At 47.9% G+C, this 17,856-nt stretch overlaps 1 protein-coding gene across 1 annotated transcript in view; it reads left to right on the forward strand.

Annotated features, from left to right (window-relative positions):
• The first annotated feature begins 1,953 nt into the window (after window positions 1–1,953).
• Window positions 1,954–17,856, forward strand: part of Fbxo10 (F-box protein 10) — a 37,537-nt gene continuing 21,634 nt past the window's right edge. The window contains exons 1-2 of the mRNA XM_057790971.1: window positions 1,954–2,071; window positions 17,189–17,779. Of these exons, the coding sequence (XP_057646954.1) occupies window positions 17,195–17,779 (585 nt within the window). The 5' untranslated portion in view covers window positions 1,954–2,071; window positions 17,189–17,194. The remainder of the gene's footprint in view (window positions 2,072–17,188; window positions 17,780–17,856) is intronic.

Raw genomic sequence — 17,856 nt, forward strand, 5'->3', positions numbered from 1 at the left:
GTCTGCTGGTTTCATACAATGGGGCACTTTTCAAAGGATTAGACATGTGATCGGTTTGCCAGCCGTCAAAAGCGAGCAACCTCACCGAGTTAATTGTAGTATGAGTGTATCCTGCTCTGAGCTGCACTTGACCTAGGTGTAGCCCTCCCACTACATCTGTGGGCCCGGGGTACAGCTTTCAGTCTTTAAGGGGCTGCTTTTAGGTCTCGGTGTTTGGTTTGGGCTTTATCCAGATGAGCAGTTGAGGGCTGGAACGTAATTGAAGGAGAGAGCACTTGCCCAGCACGTGCAAGACCCTGAATTTGCTCCAACCACTACAGAAAACAAAACAACCAAAATCCCTACAGCTACATGGTAATGTACGCCCTACCCCATCATGCCAAATTCATCATACAGTAGTAATAGATGAAATGCATTTTAACAGACTATGTTTTTTTTCCCTGTAGACCTAGGAGTCAGCAGAGGGCAGTGGGACCACAGGGGTCAGGTGTAGGAACGTCTCAACGTTCTTGGTGAGTTAGGTTCTGCACTTGACAGTCTCTTCCTTCATTCAGAGGTCTGAGTCCAGATGCTTTTGAAAAATTCTTAAAATTATTTTATGTGTATGTGTGCTTTCTTTATGTGTATGTTCGTGCACCACATGTGTTCAGAAGAGGGCATTCTGGAACTCAAGCCATAGAGGATGGTGAGCGGCCATATGAGTGCTGAGAATCAAACCTGGGTCTTCTGCAAGAGCAGCCAGTGCTCTTAATGGCTGGACCGTCTCTCCGGCTCTCCCCTCACCCTACCCAGATACTTTTCTAAATCAATGACCTTGACGCTACACAGGCATCACAAACTGAAAAGATTAAAACCTGAGTTACTGATCCTCCACCTCCGTCTATGTTCTGCTTCCAACAGGTCCATTTCTGCAGGCAGCACCTTCTGGAGCGGTGGCAGTCCGTTAAACCAGAAGACGACATCCCCCTAGTTTCCCACAACCCAAATTTGACTCTACTGCAAAACCGTCTCAAATCTGTGTGCCCCTATCCATGACCAGTGCTTCAGCCCAATCTCTTGCTTTTTTTTTCTCACTACAGAATAGCAGTGTCAAAACACTCACGTTCTCTACCCCTCCAATGGCTTCCATGTACATAAAGGAAAGCCTTTATCTTGCCTTATGAAATACGAATGACCTCTAATACCCTTTGATCTAAGACGGGGTGGGGGTGGGGTGGGCGCACATGGCCAGAGAGTCAGCTTTGGTGGCTGGCAACTGTCTGTACTCCAGTTCCAGCAGACCCAACTCCCTCTGCTGGCTTCCGGTGGCCTCTGCAAGCACACGGTGCACATACTCTCAGGGACACACTCATACACATAAAAATAAAACATCTTCTTTGCTGTTGTTTTAAAAATCCACAACACTTTGTATTTCTCTAAGGAGCAATCTTGCCTCCCTCGGCTCAGGAACTTTCTCACACCGACTTCCCCTGCTCCTTTTCCATATAGCTACTCTTATCACGCCTCTCAGCCCCAGGTTTTAAACCAGGGCTCTTTTCACGTTACTTCACATAATTTTAATTACATACGGACTTAAATAGCGGTTCGTATTTACCGTCTCCAGCATAGAATGGATTTCGGAACAGGGGCCATCACAGCTTTGTTATCCTGGGTCCATAACTAGTAGCTGTAGCAACTACTACACATCACTGACATACATCGTGCTTTGTCTGTTCGCAGGCTGAGCCCTGCGTGCTCATCCGCACAGAGTCCATGAGGCTGTAAGGCTACTGGTGCAGGGGAAGATCCGCGTTGACCCCCTGGGATCCTCCCGCAGTTCTCGCCCACGGATGCTATTCCTGCTCCTTCCGAGGCCACGCTCGCCCTTCGCCGCCGAGACCCGCTAACTCCACCTTCTCTCCAGTCTCCCGGCCTCGCGCTCCCAGTCGAGCTCCACCCCTGCGCCACGTGACAGCCGTCGGGGGCGGGGCTCGCGGCGAAGTCGGTCCTCCTGGCGGCGCGCCGCAGTCCTCGGGCAGCCCTGCGGCTTCCAGGGCGTCGCGGCCGGGGGCGCGCAGCGCCGCTCCCTGAGGTAAGAGCGCGGGCTCCTCGACGCGCCCCGGAGGCCTCCCGGGAGCCCGCTGGTGCTCCAGGCCACCGGCCGCTCGGCCCTGCCGCGGGCCAAGCCTCTGGATGGGCTGCGGGGACCCGGCCTGGGGCCGTGCGGGGGTGGGGGGCTTGGCCGCCGGAGCTCCAGGAGAGCCTTGCCTTGTCCCGCCACCCCAACCCCGGGGACCGCCCGCGGTCGCCTCTAGCCCCAGGGCTTTCCGAGAGTGTGAGAGAATGAATTCTACTTTGTGGATGACAGCCTTCACCTGAGATGCAGGAGCGAGTGTGCAGTCGGGCACCCAGTGGGTCTGGCTTTAGCAAGTCATGGAGACTCGGTTTCTAAAATCTATGAAGGAAGAGGGGTAACCCTGCCCGGCCTCCCTCCTGCACCCAAGAACTGATGGCAAAGCCATTTGGTGAGCCAGAACTCCGGAGTTGGTTTTAGTCCCACCACCCACTAGCCAGACAACCTTAAGCCACGTCGATGGCGCTTCTGTTAAAAGTAGAGAGAGATGAGTACTCCGGCCAGAGGCTGCTGTGAGGATTAAGCGTGAAGCGAGATGAGCACACTCCGGCCCGAGGGCTCCTTAGAGAGTGCTCTCAGCATGGGCATTATTAAAATAGACTAAAATAGCCGGCTAGAGAGACTCCAAGAGAGACGTCTTTCTTGCAGTAAGCACAGTGTCCACTGTGTGTGTATGTGTATCTGAGCCCAAGAACAGTGTGGCTGGTTTTTTTGACTGTAGAACCCTCGCCCCTTTCCCAGGCCCCCTTTGCCTTCTGTTTCCCATTGGCATGTGAACCTGTTGTTCCTACAGAATGAGTCAGGATGGGAACGCTAATTTACTAGAGCAGATGGGTATCAGATTCCCTCTGAGGGGAGAGAAAACTGCCAGGCATGTGCTCCCACCAAAAAAAGCACAGTAGAGTGATTGACTGTCTCCTGGAAGATGCCTAGGAACCCATGTAATCCGCTGTCTCCTGCACATAAAGAGACTGCGCCCAGAACGAGGCCAGGACTTTGATTCTGCTCAGACTTCAACGCTGTTGGCACTGGGTAGTAGGAAGAAGGCTTGTTCTTTCCCGTGTTCGTTTATTCCGGCTGCCTGTTTGTACATCTACAAGGAGCTGGTTGGAGAGAAAGCTATGAACCAGACAATGGTGTTTGCCCCCGTGACGCTGTTTCCATAGCTGACTATGTCAGTTTGAGGTTATATAAAAGTCTCTTTTGTGCGTGTGTGTGTATGTGTGTATGTATGTGCACTCATGTGTTCCTCTGCTGGGTCTCAGTATGTTTTAGGATAACAGGGAGCTCACCTTACTGCAGCTGGCCCCAGGGGACTGGCACACAAGAGAGGTTTTAATTGTCTCAGGAACCTTGTCGGGTCTCGAGCCCCAGTGGAAGCCTGCTGAGATTTAGAGACTGAGAAAATGGTACTCTGTTGAAACTGTTAGGAAAAGATTTCCTCTGGCCTAGAATGCCTGCATCGCTTTGTTTCTCTGGGTTCTGGCCTTTTATTGCTATCGAAAGAGAGCAGCCTTTACCATAGTGCCTTCGTTTGGTTTCCATGGTTATCAGGGGAATTACATTTTCATGATAGCACCAACGGCCAACCACCAGTCACTCAGTCGCCAAGTCCTGCTTTCTGGTTTCGTTTTTCAGTGGTAGTGCAGACATAGGCTCCCTTTTCTCTTCCCCCGACTGAAAGACAGTGCCCGCAGTGACAGAGACCGTCTTACCCACTTTCCAGAGAGAGAAGTGTGAAAGAAGCATGCTCCTGTAACAGCATGTTCTCGGTCATAGAGGAACACTAGCGAGCACAGCGTCATCTTGTTCCTCGAGTTTGCCCTCATGGGTGACCCTTCTCCTCCAGTCACCTGTCGTGGGCTTTGTGTGAATGAGCTGTGGCTTTCCCTGCCAGCTTGATGTTCCCCTGCTCATGTGACAGCGTGGGTTGTCGGCATAAAGGGGCCAGAAAAGCACCTGTTTGGGACCCACCTACTTCGGTTTAGATGTTTCCCCTCTGCCTCTTTTCTGGGGGGGGAGGGGGCACTAATGCAGTCACACATTGGTTTTTTTCAAGTACCCTTTCGAGTTTCCCAGAAAGGCTCATTAGGAAGGATTCTAAGCTCTCTAAAGGCTTCTGCAGCCCAAAGAAGTCCAGTGAGTGGGGACTCAGATTGGTATCTATGTGGTGTCGCTGTGGAAGAGTTGCCCTGCACAGATCAAGGATGTGTGGTAGTCGCTGCTCAGTGCCCTTTAGGGACCAGCTCCATGCCAGCACAATCCCCCGCTTGGACGCTGAGGTTAGAGCTTTTTTTAGTTCACACGCACGTGCTTAGCTGTGTCCCCAAAGCACCACTTGTTGGGCCTTGCACTGAGCCTGCTATAAGGCTGACTGCTTCTAGCCTTGTGGAATCAGTGTAGATCATCGAGAGTCTCCTCTTTTCAAGCCTTTTATCTGAATTTAAGGGCTATGTCTGCCTTCTTTCCTTTCCCCAATCTCAACCTAAATTCCTTTGGGAAACTGGTTCCACGTTGTCAGTAGGGTCTTACCTAAGCAAAGATGCTCAGGAATGGCAAATTGATTTTTTTGTTTTGTTTTTTTTCAAGACAAGGTTTCTCTGTGAAACAGTCCTGGCTATCCTGCAACTCACTCTGTAGACCAGGCTGGCTTTGAACTCACAGAGACCCTCCTACCTCTGCCTCCCAAGTGCTGGTATTAAAGGCATGCACCACTGCCCAGCTAGGAATGGCAAATTTCAAGAAGATGCCACCCTAGGTCTGTGGGTACCCCTTCAGCCTTGTTTTTCCGAGTATAAGTGGGTCCTTGGGTGATGCGTGGAAAAGCATCCATCTGTTCCCAGGTGACTGTTTCCACCTGCAGTCCTAAGAGGTTAGGTAATTGCAAACATCCCCTGCTTAAGCTGGGGTGGTGCATGCTTGCAGTCCCAACATTCTGTAGGTGCAGGCAGGAGGAGCAAGTGTTAAGTCCACCTCCCTTACATGAGACCTTATTTAAAGAAACATGGAAAGAAAATAGGCAGCCGAGCGATGGTGGCACACACCTTTAATCCCAGCACTCGGGAGGCAGAGGCAGGCAGATCTCTGTGAGTTCAAGACCAGCCTGGTCTACAGAGCTAGTTCCAGGACGGGCTCCAAAGCCACAGAGAAACCCTATCTCGAAAAACCAAAAAAAAAAAAAATTGGCTTACTGAAAGAGAAAATGTGTTTGGTATGTACTCTGTTAGGAATTTGGGAAGCAAGGTTTCAAATTAAAAACAAAGGTCATGATTGGCAGGGTGAAACGGTAGCTCTTGAAAGGCTGAGGCAGGAGGATTGTTGGACCTAGAAGTTAGAGTCAGTGTGGCACAATCTCAACTCAGAAACAAACAAAAAGCTGAGTACAGTTTTTTTTATGACAGTTTTTGTGTTCTTTCAATTTTTCTAAGAATCAACATATTTATTTTGTTATATTTGTTTTGAATGTTTTTTTACTCTGAAGGGTACAATATACAGATGGAGTGTTGACTGAGGTTTCTGTCCTGCCTGGTTTCTGCAATCATTAAGTCCCAAAGAAATCACACAGAGGTCTACATTAATTATAAACTGATTGGCCTAGTATCTCAGGTTTCTTATTAACTCTTGTAACTTATATTAGCCTGTGTTCTTATCTGTGTTAGCCACATGGGTTGGTAACTTTTTCAGCGAGGCAGTCACATCTTGCTTGCTCTGTGTCTGGCTTCCTATCAGTCTGGGTGAAGACTGCAGACTGAAACTTCCCTCTTCCCAGAATTCTTGTTGCCCACTTCTACTTTCTGCCTGGTCACCTCGCCTATACTTCCTGCCTGGCTACTGGCCAGTCAGCGTTTATTTAAAATACAAGTGACAGGGTACAGACCATTGTTCCACAGGGGGCACAAATGTATAGTTTAGCAAATAATTATGAAGGAAATGACAATGTAAACACTGCAGCCTCAAAAAGTAGAACATGATTCAGGTGGTGGTGGCACACACCTTTGATCCCATTGATCCCAGCACTCAGGAGGCAGAGGCAGGCAGATCTCTGTGAGTCACTATGTAGACTTAGTGAGTTCCAGGATAGGCTCCAAAACTACACAGAGAAATCTGTCTCAAAAAAAAAAAAAAAAAAAAGCAAAAAGAGAAAGGAAGGAAGAAGAAATTAACAAAAAGAAATAGAACATTGTCAATGCCTACTTCAGACTTTAACCTCCTCCTGAGAGGCTGTCATCTTGACCTGTAGATGACCGTCATCTCTTTGGTTCACCATTTGTGTGTGTGTCCCTACACAGTACCATTTAGTTTAACTGGTTTAATTTTATACGTGTGAGATCACCTTGTCTGCATCTTGTGTTTGGCTTCTTTTGCTTAGTGTATCACTTGGCATGCATCCATGTGGTAGCTCCCATGTCTGTCGCCAACAGTATGTGCTGGTGTGAACAGGTCATAGTAAGTTCATTTAGTGGACAGACAGTGGGGTGCCAAGAACATTCTCAGACATATTCTTTCCTCTAAATTGTATTTACTCGCCGGGTGGTGGTGACGCACGCCTTTAATCCCAGCACTCGGGAGGCAGAGGCAGGCGGATCTCTGGGAGTTCGAGGCCAGCCTGGGCTACAAGAGCTAGTTCCGGGACAGGCACCAAAGCTACAGAGAAACCCTGTCTCGAAAAACAAGATAAATAAATAAATAAATTGTATTTACTCATTTGTTTGTTTAGTGGCAGAGGCATGCACAAGTTGGCTCTCCTTTCACTGTGTGGGTTCCCAGGATGGAATCAGATCGTCAGGCTTGACTCCCGAGCCGTCTCTCTGACCCCCCTCAGGCATATTCTGTTGTGCATCTGAACAAACTTCTTTAGGTTACATTCCTCTAAATAGAGTTGCTTGTTAGTGATGGTAATGTGTCCTCCTCCCTCCCCCGACATACACACCTTGATTGGTTGGTTTGTTTTTTGATACAAGATCTTACTGTGTAGTTCAAGCTGTTCTGGAACTCAGTATGTAACCAAGACTGACCTGGAACACACAGCAATTCCCCTGCCTCATACCTGTAGTCGGAATCTACAGGTGTGAGCGCCTATGCCCAGCTTCTAAATTTCTGCCTTACTAGCTGTTTATGAGTTCTACTTGCTTCCAAAACTTGGAGATTCTTGCTTCAGTCAGTTTATTTAACTATTCTTGTGAGTATATCTCTTGAGGCTTTAACTTGCTTTCCTTGGTTATTGCTGATATTGAACACTTTTTTTTTTTATGGTTAATACGATGGCATCACAGGCTTGTTTGGTAATGTGGTTCCAGGTTGGCAGGGTTGGCGGGCACTTTATCCGTTGATCTGTTCAGCTGGTCCTGCAGGTACTTTAAGTTAAGCATGTACTAGGTCCACATTTAAATGAAAACATGCAGCGTTTGTCTTCCCAAGTCTCTCTCGGTTGCCTCGGTGTCATTTTTTCCGGGCTCACCCATTTTCTTTCATTGTGTACCGGTACCATGTTTTCACTGTTGGTGACTCTAGGCTGTTTCCATGTCCTGTCTATTGTCAAGAGAGTAGGCGTGAACATGGATGGGCAGACATCTCTGTAGTGTAGTGGGGTATAGAGTTTCTAGCTCTCTCGGGAACCTCCGCATTGATTTTCATGGTGACTGTACCGCTTTGCTTTCCCAACAAGTGTCTCTCCCCATACATCCTTGCCAGCATTTGTTCTCATTTGTTTTCTTACTATTAGCCTTTCTTACTTGAGTAAATGAAATGTCAAAGCATTTTAATTTGCATTTCCCTGATGGCTAATGCAAATGTTAAATACTTTAAAAGATATATTTTAGACATTCATATTTAAATTTTTTTCCAAAAAAAAAAAAAACCCTATATGTGATGATTCAACTGCCCTTACCTTCTAAGCCATCTTGCTGCCCCCCCCTTCTTTTTTTAAATTGGATACTGTGTTTTCTTGATGTTTAGTTTTTCTGAGTTCCTCATATATTCTAGACACCATTTCTCTGTCAGATGTATACAGCAGAGGTTTCCCTCCATGTTCCGGAGGCTGCTCTTCAGTTGATTAACTGTTTCCTCTGCAGTGGAGAAGCCTTTTAATTTCATGAGGTTCCTCTTGTTGATTGTTGGTCACTGGGGCCCCATTTGGAAAACCTTTACCTAAGTAAGTATGTCATCAAGTGTATTCCCTGTTCTCCTTGTGAATTTTCAGAGTTTCAGGTCTAACATTGAGATTTTGACCCATTTAGAATTTTGCACAGGGTGACAGATAAGGACCAACTTTCCCCACAGGACTCAGAGACCTTCTCAGAAGAGGGAACAGAAGGATTGTAAGGGACAGTTTGGGGAGGACTGGGTGAAATAGTATCTTTTGGATATTACAGGATTGATGCACACATAGACCCACAGAAGCTGTGTTACCTGACAAGATCAAGCTGGTCAATCTTCCAGCAGAGAGAGGGAGGGTCTTCACGCCTCACCTTTAGCTGAGGAGCTATTGACAGTCGATGGCTTCCGTGGGAAGGCGAGTCAGTTTTCCTTAAGAAGTAGCCTCTGAGCCAGGTGGTGGTGGCGCATGCCTTAATCCCAGCACCGGGGAGGCAGAGACAGGTGGATCTCTGAGTTTAGGGCCAGCCTGGTCTACAAGTGGATTTCAGGATAACCAAGGTTATACAGAGAAACCCTGTTTTGAAAAACCAGAAAAAAAGAAGAAGCAGGAGAAGAAGAAGCCTCTGGTAGGTTGACCAGTGGGCTATCCCATACCCATGCATATATGGCCAATATGAACATCAGACTCACATCCGCTGCCTGCCAAGTGCTGGACTTTCATTTTGTGAAAAGAGAGCAAGCAGTTAGGGGAGGTTAGAGGACATGTCTGGGAGGAGTGAGGGATGAATGCGGTCCAATACGTTTGTCCTAGTTCTGTTACTGTGAAAAGACACCATGGCCAAGGCAACTCTTACAAGAGAGAGCTTACCATTTCAGAGGGTCAGTCCATGATCATCATGTGTGTAGCATAGTGGCAGGGAGACGTGATGATGAGGAGGCAGCCGAGAGCTCACATCTTGTCTGCAAGTTGGAGCAGACTGAGAAACAGGTACAGAGAGAAAGACACACTGGGCCTGGCTGTGGCTGGCATGGACTTTTGAAATCTCTGTGTGTCAGTCTCAGGCTCCCTGGGGCACACCTCTTCCAACAAGGCCATACCTCCTAATCATTCCTAAACAGTTCCAGCTAGGAAACAAGCAAATGTGTGAGTCCGTGGGGCCATTCTCATTCAGACAACACTGTATACTGTATTAAGTTCTCAAGGAATTAATAAAAATGTTAAAGAAAAATCTCAGGCTAGCAAGATGGGTCAGCAGGTAAAGGTGCCTGCTGCCAAGCCTAATAACCAATCCAATCCCTAGGATCCACATGGTGGGAAGAGAGAACTGATCCCCACAAATTGTCCTCTGACCTCCACATATATGCTATGAAAGGTGCCTCCTCCAAAATAAATAAACGTTTTTTTTTTTTGTTTTTTTTGTTTTTTTCTTTTTGGTTTTTCGAGACAGGGTTTCTCTGTGGTTTTGGAGCCTGTCCTGGAACTAGCTCTTGTAGACCACGCTGGTCTCGAACTCACAGAGATCCGCCTGCCTCTGCCTCCCAAGTGCTGGGATTAAAGGCAAATAAATGTTTTTTAAAAAGAAAGAAAATCTCTTTGTCTCTCTGAATCCCCGTCCTGCATCCTTTAATTTGGCTTCATCCCCCATGTGATCTTCTCCGAGTTTCTCCCATTCCTGACGAGGACCATGGATATTCTGTCTACTTTGGGTCAAATATCTATTCTGTGTGGTATCTTGCCCTGGCTAAAGCACTGTGAGTGACAGCCCATCGGCTAAATGGACAGGGAACACAGTTCAAAGGACGAGGAAGGTGCTAGGTTTGGTGTTGTAGGCATGTAATCTCAGCTGCTTGAGAGGCTCAAGAGGAGGATCACAAGTTCAAGGCCTGCCTGGGCAGCAGAGTGAGCCAAGAGACGTCTTGGCAATTTAGTAAGATTTGTCTCAAAAGAAGGGCACCGGGGATATAGCCTAGCGTACACAAGGCCCTAGGACCATTGCCACTACAAAAAATACATGTATAAAAATGAGGAGGAACATAACACTGTTGGGGCTTGGGTGTAGAAGTAGAAAGTTTGAGGCCAGCAAGATCCTTTGTGAAAAAACGAAAGTGAAAGGCTTGGTAATGTGTGTAACTCAGTGGTAGCAAGCTTGCTTCACATGCACAAGGCCCTGGGTTCAATCCCTAATGCCACCAAAACAAAATTATGTAGAGTAATAGTCAAAGGGGAATGGAGCAATCTGCTGGTCTGACTGAAGGCCTTGTGGCTGCCAAGAGTCCAGACTTTCCACTGTGTTCTGGAAGGCCCCAGCATAAGGTCCTTAAGTGCTACCGTTCGCTCTCTTAATTGTACTTGAAAAATGAAAATAAAAAAGCCTTCCTAGAATTTGATATTTGGAACTTGGGTCTGTGCCCATCCGGGTGAATTTCTGCTGCCCGTGCTGTTCCAATCCTGTTGCAAATAAGAGAACTTGTTCTCTTTGCCGTTTGATGGTCAGGACCCAGGAACCTCCTTCTTAACCCAGATACAGTAAAGAATTGTTGGGGCTGGAGAGATGGCTCAGCATCGAGAACACTTACTGCTCTTTCTAAGGACCTGAGTTCAGTGGCCCTTAGGAATTCCAGCTCCAGAGGACCCAGCGCCCTCTTTTGGCCTCCTCAGGCATCATCCCTCAAGTGTACACAACTCACAGAAAGATAGACCTTGGCAAGCACTGCTAGATCCTGGGCCAAGGAAGTGGCTAGTCAGCACTGTCCCTTCTGCACTTTAGACATTTTTATTTCTTACTAAGATGCTGAGAAAAGGGCTCAACATGTGGTGAAGGAGAAGAGGGAGGCATGTGATTTAGGAAAACATCCCAGGGAAGGAAGTCCACCACTTAACTGTGTGTTTACTGTGCATCAGGCGCATGGTAACTGCGTCCCAGGCATCTTTCATCTGCCTAACAAGTCCCTAAGGTCATATTACCTCCGTTTTTATAGATGAGGCCGGCTAGAGACCAGTCTGATTCCATTGAGTGTTTGATGTCACCAGTAAAGTAGCAATCACTTGGCGTGAAAATCGCCTCAAACCGAGCATGATTAAAGAGAGGTGGCTGGAGCCGTTTGTGACAGGTTGGGAGGCAGAAGGTGACAATCTGATTGACAATGTTTAAGTGGTTGGGGTCTCCACTCTGCAGGGAACGTGCCCTGAACTTTTGTAGATTTTGATTTGTAAATCCTAAATCTTTAGACTTCCTGGTAGAATGCTATCAGTCCAAATTAGACATTTTATGATGCTCAGTAATAATTGCAGGACCGATTTCATCTTTCTTACAGTCAGTGAGTCTGCATATACATCTGTGATGCCTGGTCAGGTGTCCTGTGCCATCACTAGCCCTGAAACCCAACATTGTAAAAAGGAACCTGGGCAGCAGGTGGTTGCACTCCGAGGATGCTGGACTTGGTCCAGGATAGGAATCCCGGTAGATTCCCGCCAGATTCTGGGGGTGAGATTTGCAGTGCGGTTTGCGTTGAGTGCACACCGAGATGACACAGCTCCTGAATAAAGTAAGCCCTCAAAATACCTTCCTGGGGGTGTGGTTATCCACACCTACTACTCAGAGATGTAGTTCTTGAATTAGAGGCCTACCTGGGCTACAAAGTGACTTTCCAGGCCAAACAAGGCTTTATTGTGAGGCTCTGTCTCAAAACAAAACAAAACAAAACAAATCAAAAACAAACCAACAGAGAAACCCCAAAACATTCCCTCACCCTTTCAGGTCTGTGTATTGAGTTAGTGATCATCAGGACTAAGACCAGTTGAAAGGATTCTCAGATTCATGTTTCTTCCTACGTGAACCTCAGCGAGCAGGCCCTGGGCTGACAGAGAAGGGGGAAGGGAGAGCCTATGCAGCCTAAACCTCTCAAAGCTCCTGACTTAGATCAAGTGCACAGTGTTCTGAGTTACAGCATCTGATTTCCACACTGAAAATCTCATCTCTTAGACCGAAGAGAACTGAGGCTCAACGAAGTGATGGGATGCCCAGCTGAGATCTGCCACCACCAGAGTCTTGTTTTTTCTTATTTCCGAAGTCTGTGGACATGTGTGGGTACAGGCTTGTGTGCGGCCTTTTTGTGGCTCATATATCACTCTGTATTACTTCAGAACGGATTTGAACTAAAATCTGCAAAAGTAGAGAGAGACATCTCCTTTGATTTGAGATTTTAAATCATTAATCTATTGGACTGGCTCTGCTGTGCAGTTTGTTTTTATTTAGCTGGTGCTTTGTATGCCTCACAGTGTGGGTGGAGAGTCCTGTTTCCCCTCCAACACCTCCAACATGGACACTAAAGGTTTGAGCTGCCCTAGATCCTTTGTTCTTATTGATTTTTAAAACTAAATCTAATCTCCTACCACTTTGAAACTAAGTAGGAAGCAGTTGCTTTTTGTTGTTTGGGTTTTGTTGAGACACCAGGTCTACAGCCCAGACTGGCTTCAGACTCACTGGCCTCCTGTTTGCCACCACCCAGGAGCTGGGATTGCAGGTATGTGCACCATGCTGGGCCATTTTGTCGTTATCTAACCAGAGAACATGAAAGCAGAGTTCGGTCACCTGCTAAAGGTTAGCCAGTAAAGGGGAGGCAGAGCCCAGGCTAGAATGCGAAGCCCACTGGGCTCTTTTTATAGTCATTTCACCATGATGTGTAGAACCTTTTGTGCAGTGACTCAGGGCAGCTCCCCAGGTTAACTAATGGCTCCAGTTGATGTGTCTGTGGGAACCAGCTAACTTTTCTGGCTGACCCTGGAACTGTATCAGCCTCAGAATGGGTTCCCCTCAGGCTTTTACTGACACCCAGCTTCTCTACAGACTTTCTTCAGCCTTACTCCTGTCCACATCTCAGGTTCTCACTCACCCATGCAGCTCACTGCCGCTCTGATCCTCTGCTCTGCAGCAGTGACTTGGGCAAGTCCCTTGTCACTTGAGTTCTCTTAGGCTGAGTTCCTCCATATATCTGTAAAATGAAGACGGAACTACTTTAACTCAGGGCTTCTCAAGATTATAGTCTACACAAGTTCCTTGTTGATCTTGCTAAAATGCCATACCGGAGCCAGAAAGATGGCTCAGCAGTAAAGAATACTTACTGCTCTTGCTTGGGCATGGTGGTGCACACCTATAATCTCAGCACTCAGGAGGCAGAGGCAGGCAGGTCTCTGAATCTGAGGCAGGCCTGATCTACAGAGTGAGTGCCAGGACCGTCAGTGTAGAGACAGAAAAACTCTGTCTTGGAAAATTAAATGAATAAATAATAAAGTACTTGCTGCCATAATCTTAAAAAAGTGTTACATCTGATTCACTAAGTATGTGATGACAGCCAAGATTAGTGTTCAAACAAACCTCTAGACCCTGGGAATGCTGTTTTGAATTGTTCATTTCAAAGAAATGTGAAGAGAAAAAGATGAAATAAGACATTGTACCACAAATAATAAAAACGCAGAGACAGATACTGGGGTACAGCCTGAAGATCAGAAAAGCAAAGCAGCCATGCCACTGGAGAGTCCTTTTACCTCTACCAAATCTTCAGACCAAAAGGGCGAGATCCCGTCTCCACAAATCCTCAGACTCCACTGAGTTCCTGTCTCTTCCCCTTTAGAGTCCTCTCTCTGTCCAGCCATATTGCTCCCGTCTTCACCTCCCTAGTGCTGGGGTTACAGGCGTGTGAACACAAGTGCTGGGGTCACCTTTGTGTGAGCTCTGTTTTCTCTTTTAGACAGATTAAATTTTGTGTAGCCTAGGGTGGCCTTGAACTCACAGTGCTCTGTCCGCCTCTGTCTCCTGAGACCTGGGATTAAAGGTGTGTGCCACCATTCCTTGGCCTGTGTGGCTGGCTAGTATGGCTGCTTTGCCCTCTGATCTTCAGGCAAACTTTGTTTCTTAAACACAAATAGTATACCACTATAATACACTGGGGAAAATAGCATTTTATTTGAGACAGGGTGTTGCTTGGATGCAGCTTAGATTGGCCTAGACGCTTTGGTCTCCCTCAGTCATCTCCTGATGGGATTTCAGGTGTGTCTGTCATTCCAGCAGGTTTTCCTTCTCTCGAGACACTGAGTGCTCCTCCATTTATACTGTGTTTTGTTTTGGTTTGGTGATGGATGGCATTGTTTTGGTTAGAGGGTATAGGGGGGTTTTTTGTTTTGTTGTTTTGGTTTTTTTGTTGTTTTGTTTTGGTGGATGAATCTTTGTCTTTTGTTGGGTAGGAGAGCAGGACCCTTACCTGCTTCCCCACGGACTTGTGAACCCAGCATGTGGTCTCAGACATGGCAAGTGCTGTGCACAGGCTTCGGTTTGTTTCCTGGTTACACAGCATCTGTGGCAGTGGTCTGAAGTCTCAGCAGGGTCCCTCCTATCACAGTTTATCCATGCCGGGCTAATGCCCACTGTGGGCAGAGTTCTAGGCGGATTACACGCAGTCATACCGAGTTCCTCCCCTTCAGGAGCTTACGTTTCTCTCAGGAAAGGTCAAGAGGAGGAGGAAGTCTCTAGACAGTCTGTTTTGGGTGGTGTCAGTCTAGGTGGGCAAGCCGGGGTCAGGAACTGATTTATCCCAGACTCTGAGGCCAGGGCTGACAGAAGAACAGTGGGAAGACAGCCAAACCAGAGCAGAGCCTTCGTTCTAGCACTTTCTATGGGGAGAGTGCCACTGTGCTCAGCGTCTGCTATGTCCACTTTCTTCTCCAGAGTCCCGATCCATTGCATGTCCTGTACCTGCTGAACTGGCTGAGCACTTGGTCTCCAGACTTTTCTCTCTCTTCATCTGTCACATCAGGTTTCTATCCAAGGGCACTTTGCCAGAGACCATCCCTGACAGCCTGTCTAAAATAGTCCCTGGCAGTTGTTCACACGCGCACACGCAACTCCTGCTTCCCTTCTCTGTGGCAACTCCTGCGTCCCTTCTCTGTAGTGTTTGTGTTCACACACACACGCAACTCCTGTGTCCCTTCTCTGTGGTGTTTGTGTTCACACACACACGCAGCTCCTGTTTCCCTTCTCTGTGGCGTTTGTGTTCACACACGCACACACAACTCCTGCTTCCTTTCTCTGTGACGTTTGTGTTCACACACGCACACACACACAACTCCTGCCTCCCTTCTCTGTGACATTTGTGTTCACACACGCACACACAACTCCTATCTCCCTTCTCTGTGGTGTTTGTGTTCACACACACACACACACACGCAACACAACTCATGCCTCCCTTCTCTGTGGTGTTTGTGTTCACACACACACACGCAGCTCCTGCTTCCCTTATCTGTGGCGTTTGTGTTCACACACGCACACACAACTCCTGCTTCCTTTCTCTGTGACGTTTGTGTTCACACACGCACACACAACTCCTGCTTCCTTTCTCTGTGACGTTTGTGTTCACACACGCACACACACACAATTCCTGCCTCCCTTCTCTGTGACGTTTGTGTTCACACACACACACACAACTCCTATCTCCTTTCTCTGTGGTGTTTGTGTTCACACACACACGCAACACAACTCCTGCCTCCCTTCTCTGTGGTGTTTGTGTTCACACACACACACACGCAACTTCCGTGTCCTTTCTCTGTAGTGTTTGTGTTCACACACACATACACACGCAACTCCCGCTTCCCTTCTCTGTGACGTTTGTGTTCCACACGCACACACAACTCCTCCTCCCTTCTCTGGCTTTTGTGTTCACATTTGCTGAGTTTCTTGCCTGTCTCTGAGGGTAGGGACTTTGTCTTCTTTTTTGCTCTTCAGTACTTGGAACAGAGCCTGGCTCATAGTGGGGCAATCAAGTATTTGTTAACCAAATGTTACTTTTTTAGAATTGTCAAAATCTTTACACTGTGGCAGAAGAGCCATTTTGTGAGAGGTGTTTTTCTTGGTCTGAAGGTGAGGAAGTAGGCTCAGAGAGGTTCAAGGCCTCTCTGCTTTGAGCCACAAAGTCCTCTGCCCCTCTTCCTGATGCTGGGGACGCCAAGTGGCCTGGAGGCATGTGGCTTTCCAGTGGGAAGCTGGAAGAGACCACAGGAACCCTGAGCTTGCCTCTTAGGACCATGTTAAATGTGGAAGTGTTGGGAGCCTCCCTCAGGACCTGCTTTCTCACACATTGTTTTTCCAATTCTTAACAGACGTCATGCTACAGGCACACAGGCCCTGGGGACTGGTGTTGCTTTGTAATTCCGTGCTCAGAGGCCCCAGTGGCAGAGAGGAAAGGCAGAACTCAATAGAGCACACTTTTAAAACAGTGTTAGCTAGTTAGAGAAATCCCCTTGCTGCACGGCTCCCAGTGGACAATATGGGTATCGCGTACATAATGCAAAAATAGAGCAATAGGGAAGAGACAGTGGGATGCAAGGAGACCCTTATCTGAGCTTCGGGGGACCCTCAAGGAAGGATTATTGGCCCCAACCTCATTCTAGACTCAGACCCCTGGAACTGGGACAAGGGTGAATCTGCAGGAAAGATAGAACTGGCTGCCTCTTGAGAGGCCAGCAGCTAGAACTTTTGCTTCCTGAACCCCAAACCCGAAGCCCTGGTGGGGTCCTTGTGAGATGTGGTCTTTTTCTGTTTCCATTGCTACAACACAATATTTCAGTACAGTTTTTTTTTTTTAAGCTAAACGGGGCTGGAGAGATGGCTCAATGGCTAAGAGCATTGCCTGCTCTTCCAGAGGTCCTGAGTTCAATTCCCAGCAACTACATGGTGGCTCACAGCCATCTGCAATGAGGTCTGGTGGCCTCTTCTGGCCTGCAGGCATACACACAGACAGAATATTGTATATGTAATAAATAAAAAATATATTTAAAAAAAGCTAAACGTATTGCTTGTTGAGGAAATGGAGCCCTCTGATTGGCTGTGCTTTGTTCACTTGCTCCTCTCTAGGGTCAGGGGTGTTATTTTTAAAAAGGAAACAGTAAAAGGGGAGTAGACAAAACCTTCTTTTGTGTCTTTCTCCCAGGTGATCATGGAAACAGGTGGCCTCCCCCTGGAGCTGTGGCGTGTGATCTTAGCCTACCTGCACCTGCCTGACCTGGGCCGCTGCAGCCTGGTTTGCAGGGCCTGGTATGAGCTGATCCTCAGCCTTGACAGTACCCGCTGGCGCCAGTTGTGTCTGGGCTGCACCGAGTGCCGCCACCCCAACTGGCCCAACCAGCCCGATGTGGAGCCTGAGTCCTGGCGGGAGGCCTTCAAGCAGCACTACCTGGCCTCCAAGACCTGGACCAAGAATGCGCTGGACTTGGAGTCCTCCGTCTGCTTCTCTCTGTTCCGCAGGAAGAGGGAGCGCCGCACCTTGAATGTTGGGCCAGGCCATGAGTTTGACAGCCTGGGCAGTGCCTTAGCCATGGCCAGCCTCTATGATCGAATCGTGCTCTTCCCAGGTGTGTACGAGGAGCAAGGCGAAATCATCCTGAAGGTGCCAGTGGAGATTGTGGGCCAAGGGAAGCTGGGTGAGGTGGCCCTGCTTGCCAGCATTGACCAGCACTGCTCAACCACACGCGTGTGCAATCTTGTCTTCATGCCAGCCTGGTTCTCACCAATCATGTATAAGGTGGGTGCACACTGGGTGCCATCCAGACTTGACCGTACAACCGTGCCCTCATTAGTGCATTTCCCTGTTGGGTTAGA

Source organism: Chionomys nivalis, chromosome 16 (genome assembly GCF_950005125.1).
Source record: "Chionomys nivalis chromosome 16, mChiNiv1.1, whole genome shotgun sequence".
Lineage (NCBI taxonomy): Eukaryota > Metazoa > Chordata > Mammalia > Rodentia > Cricetidae > Chionomys > Chionomys nivalis.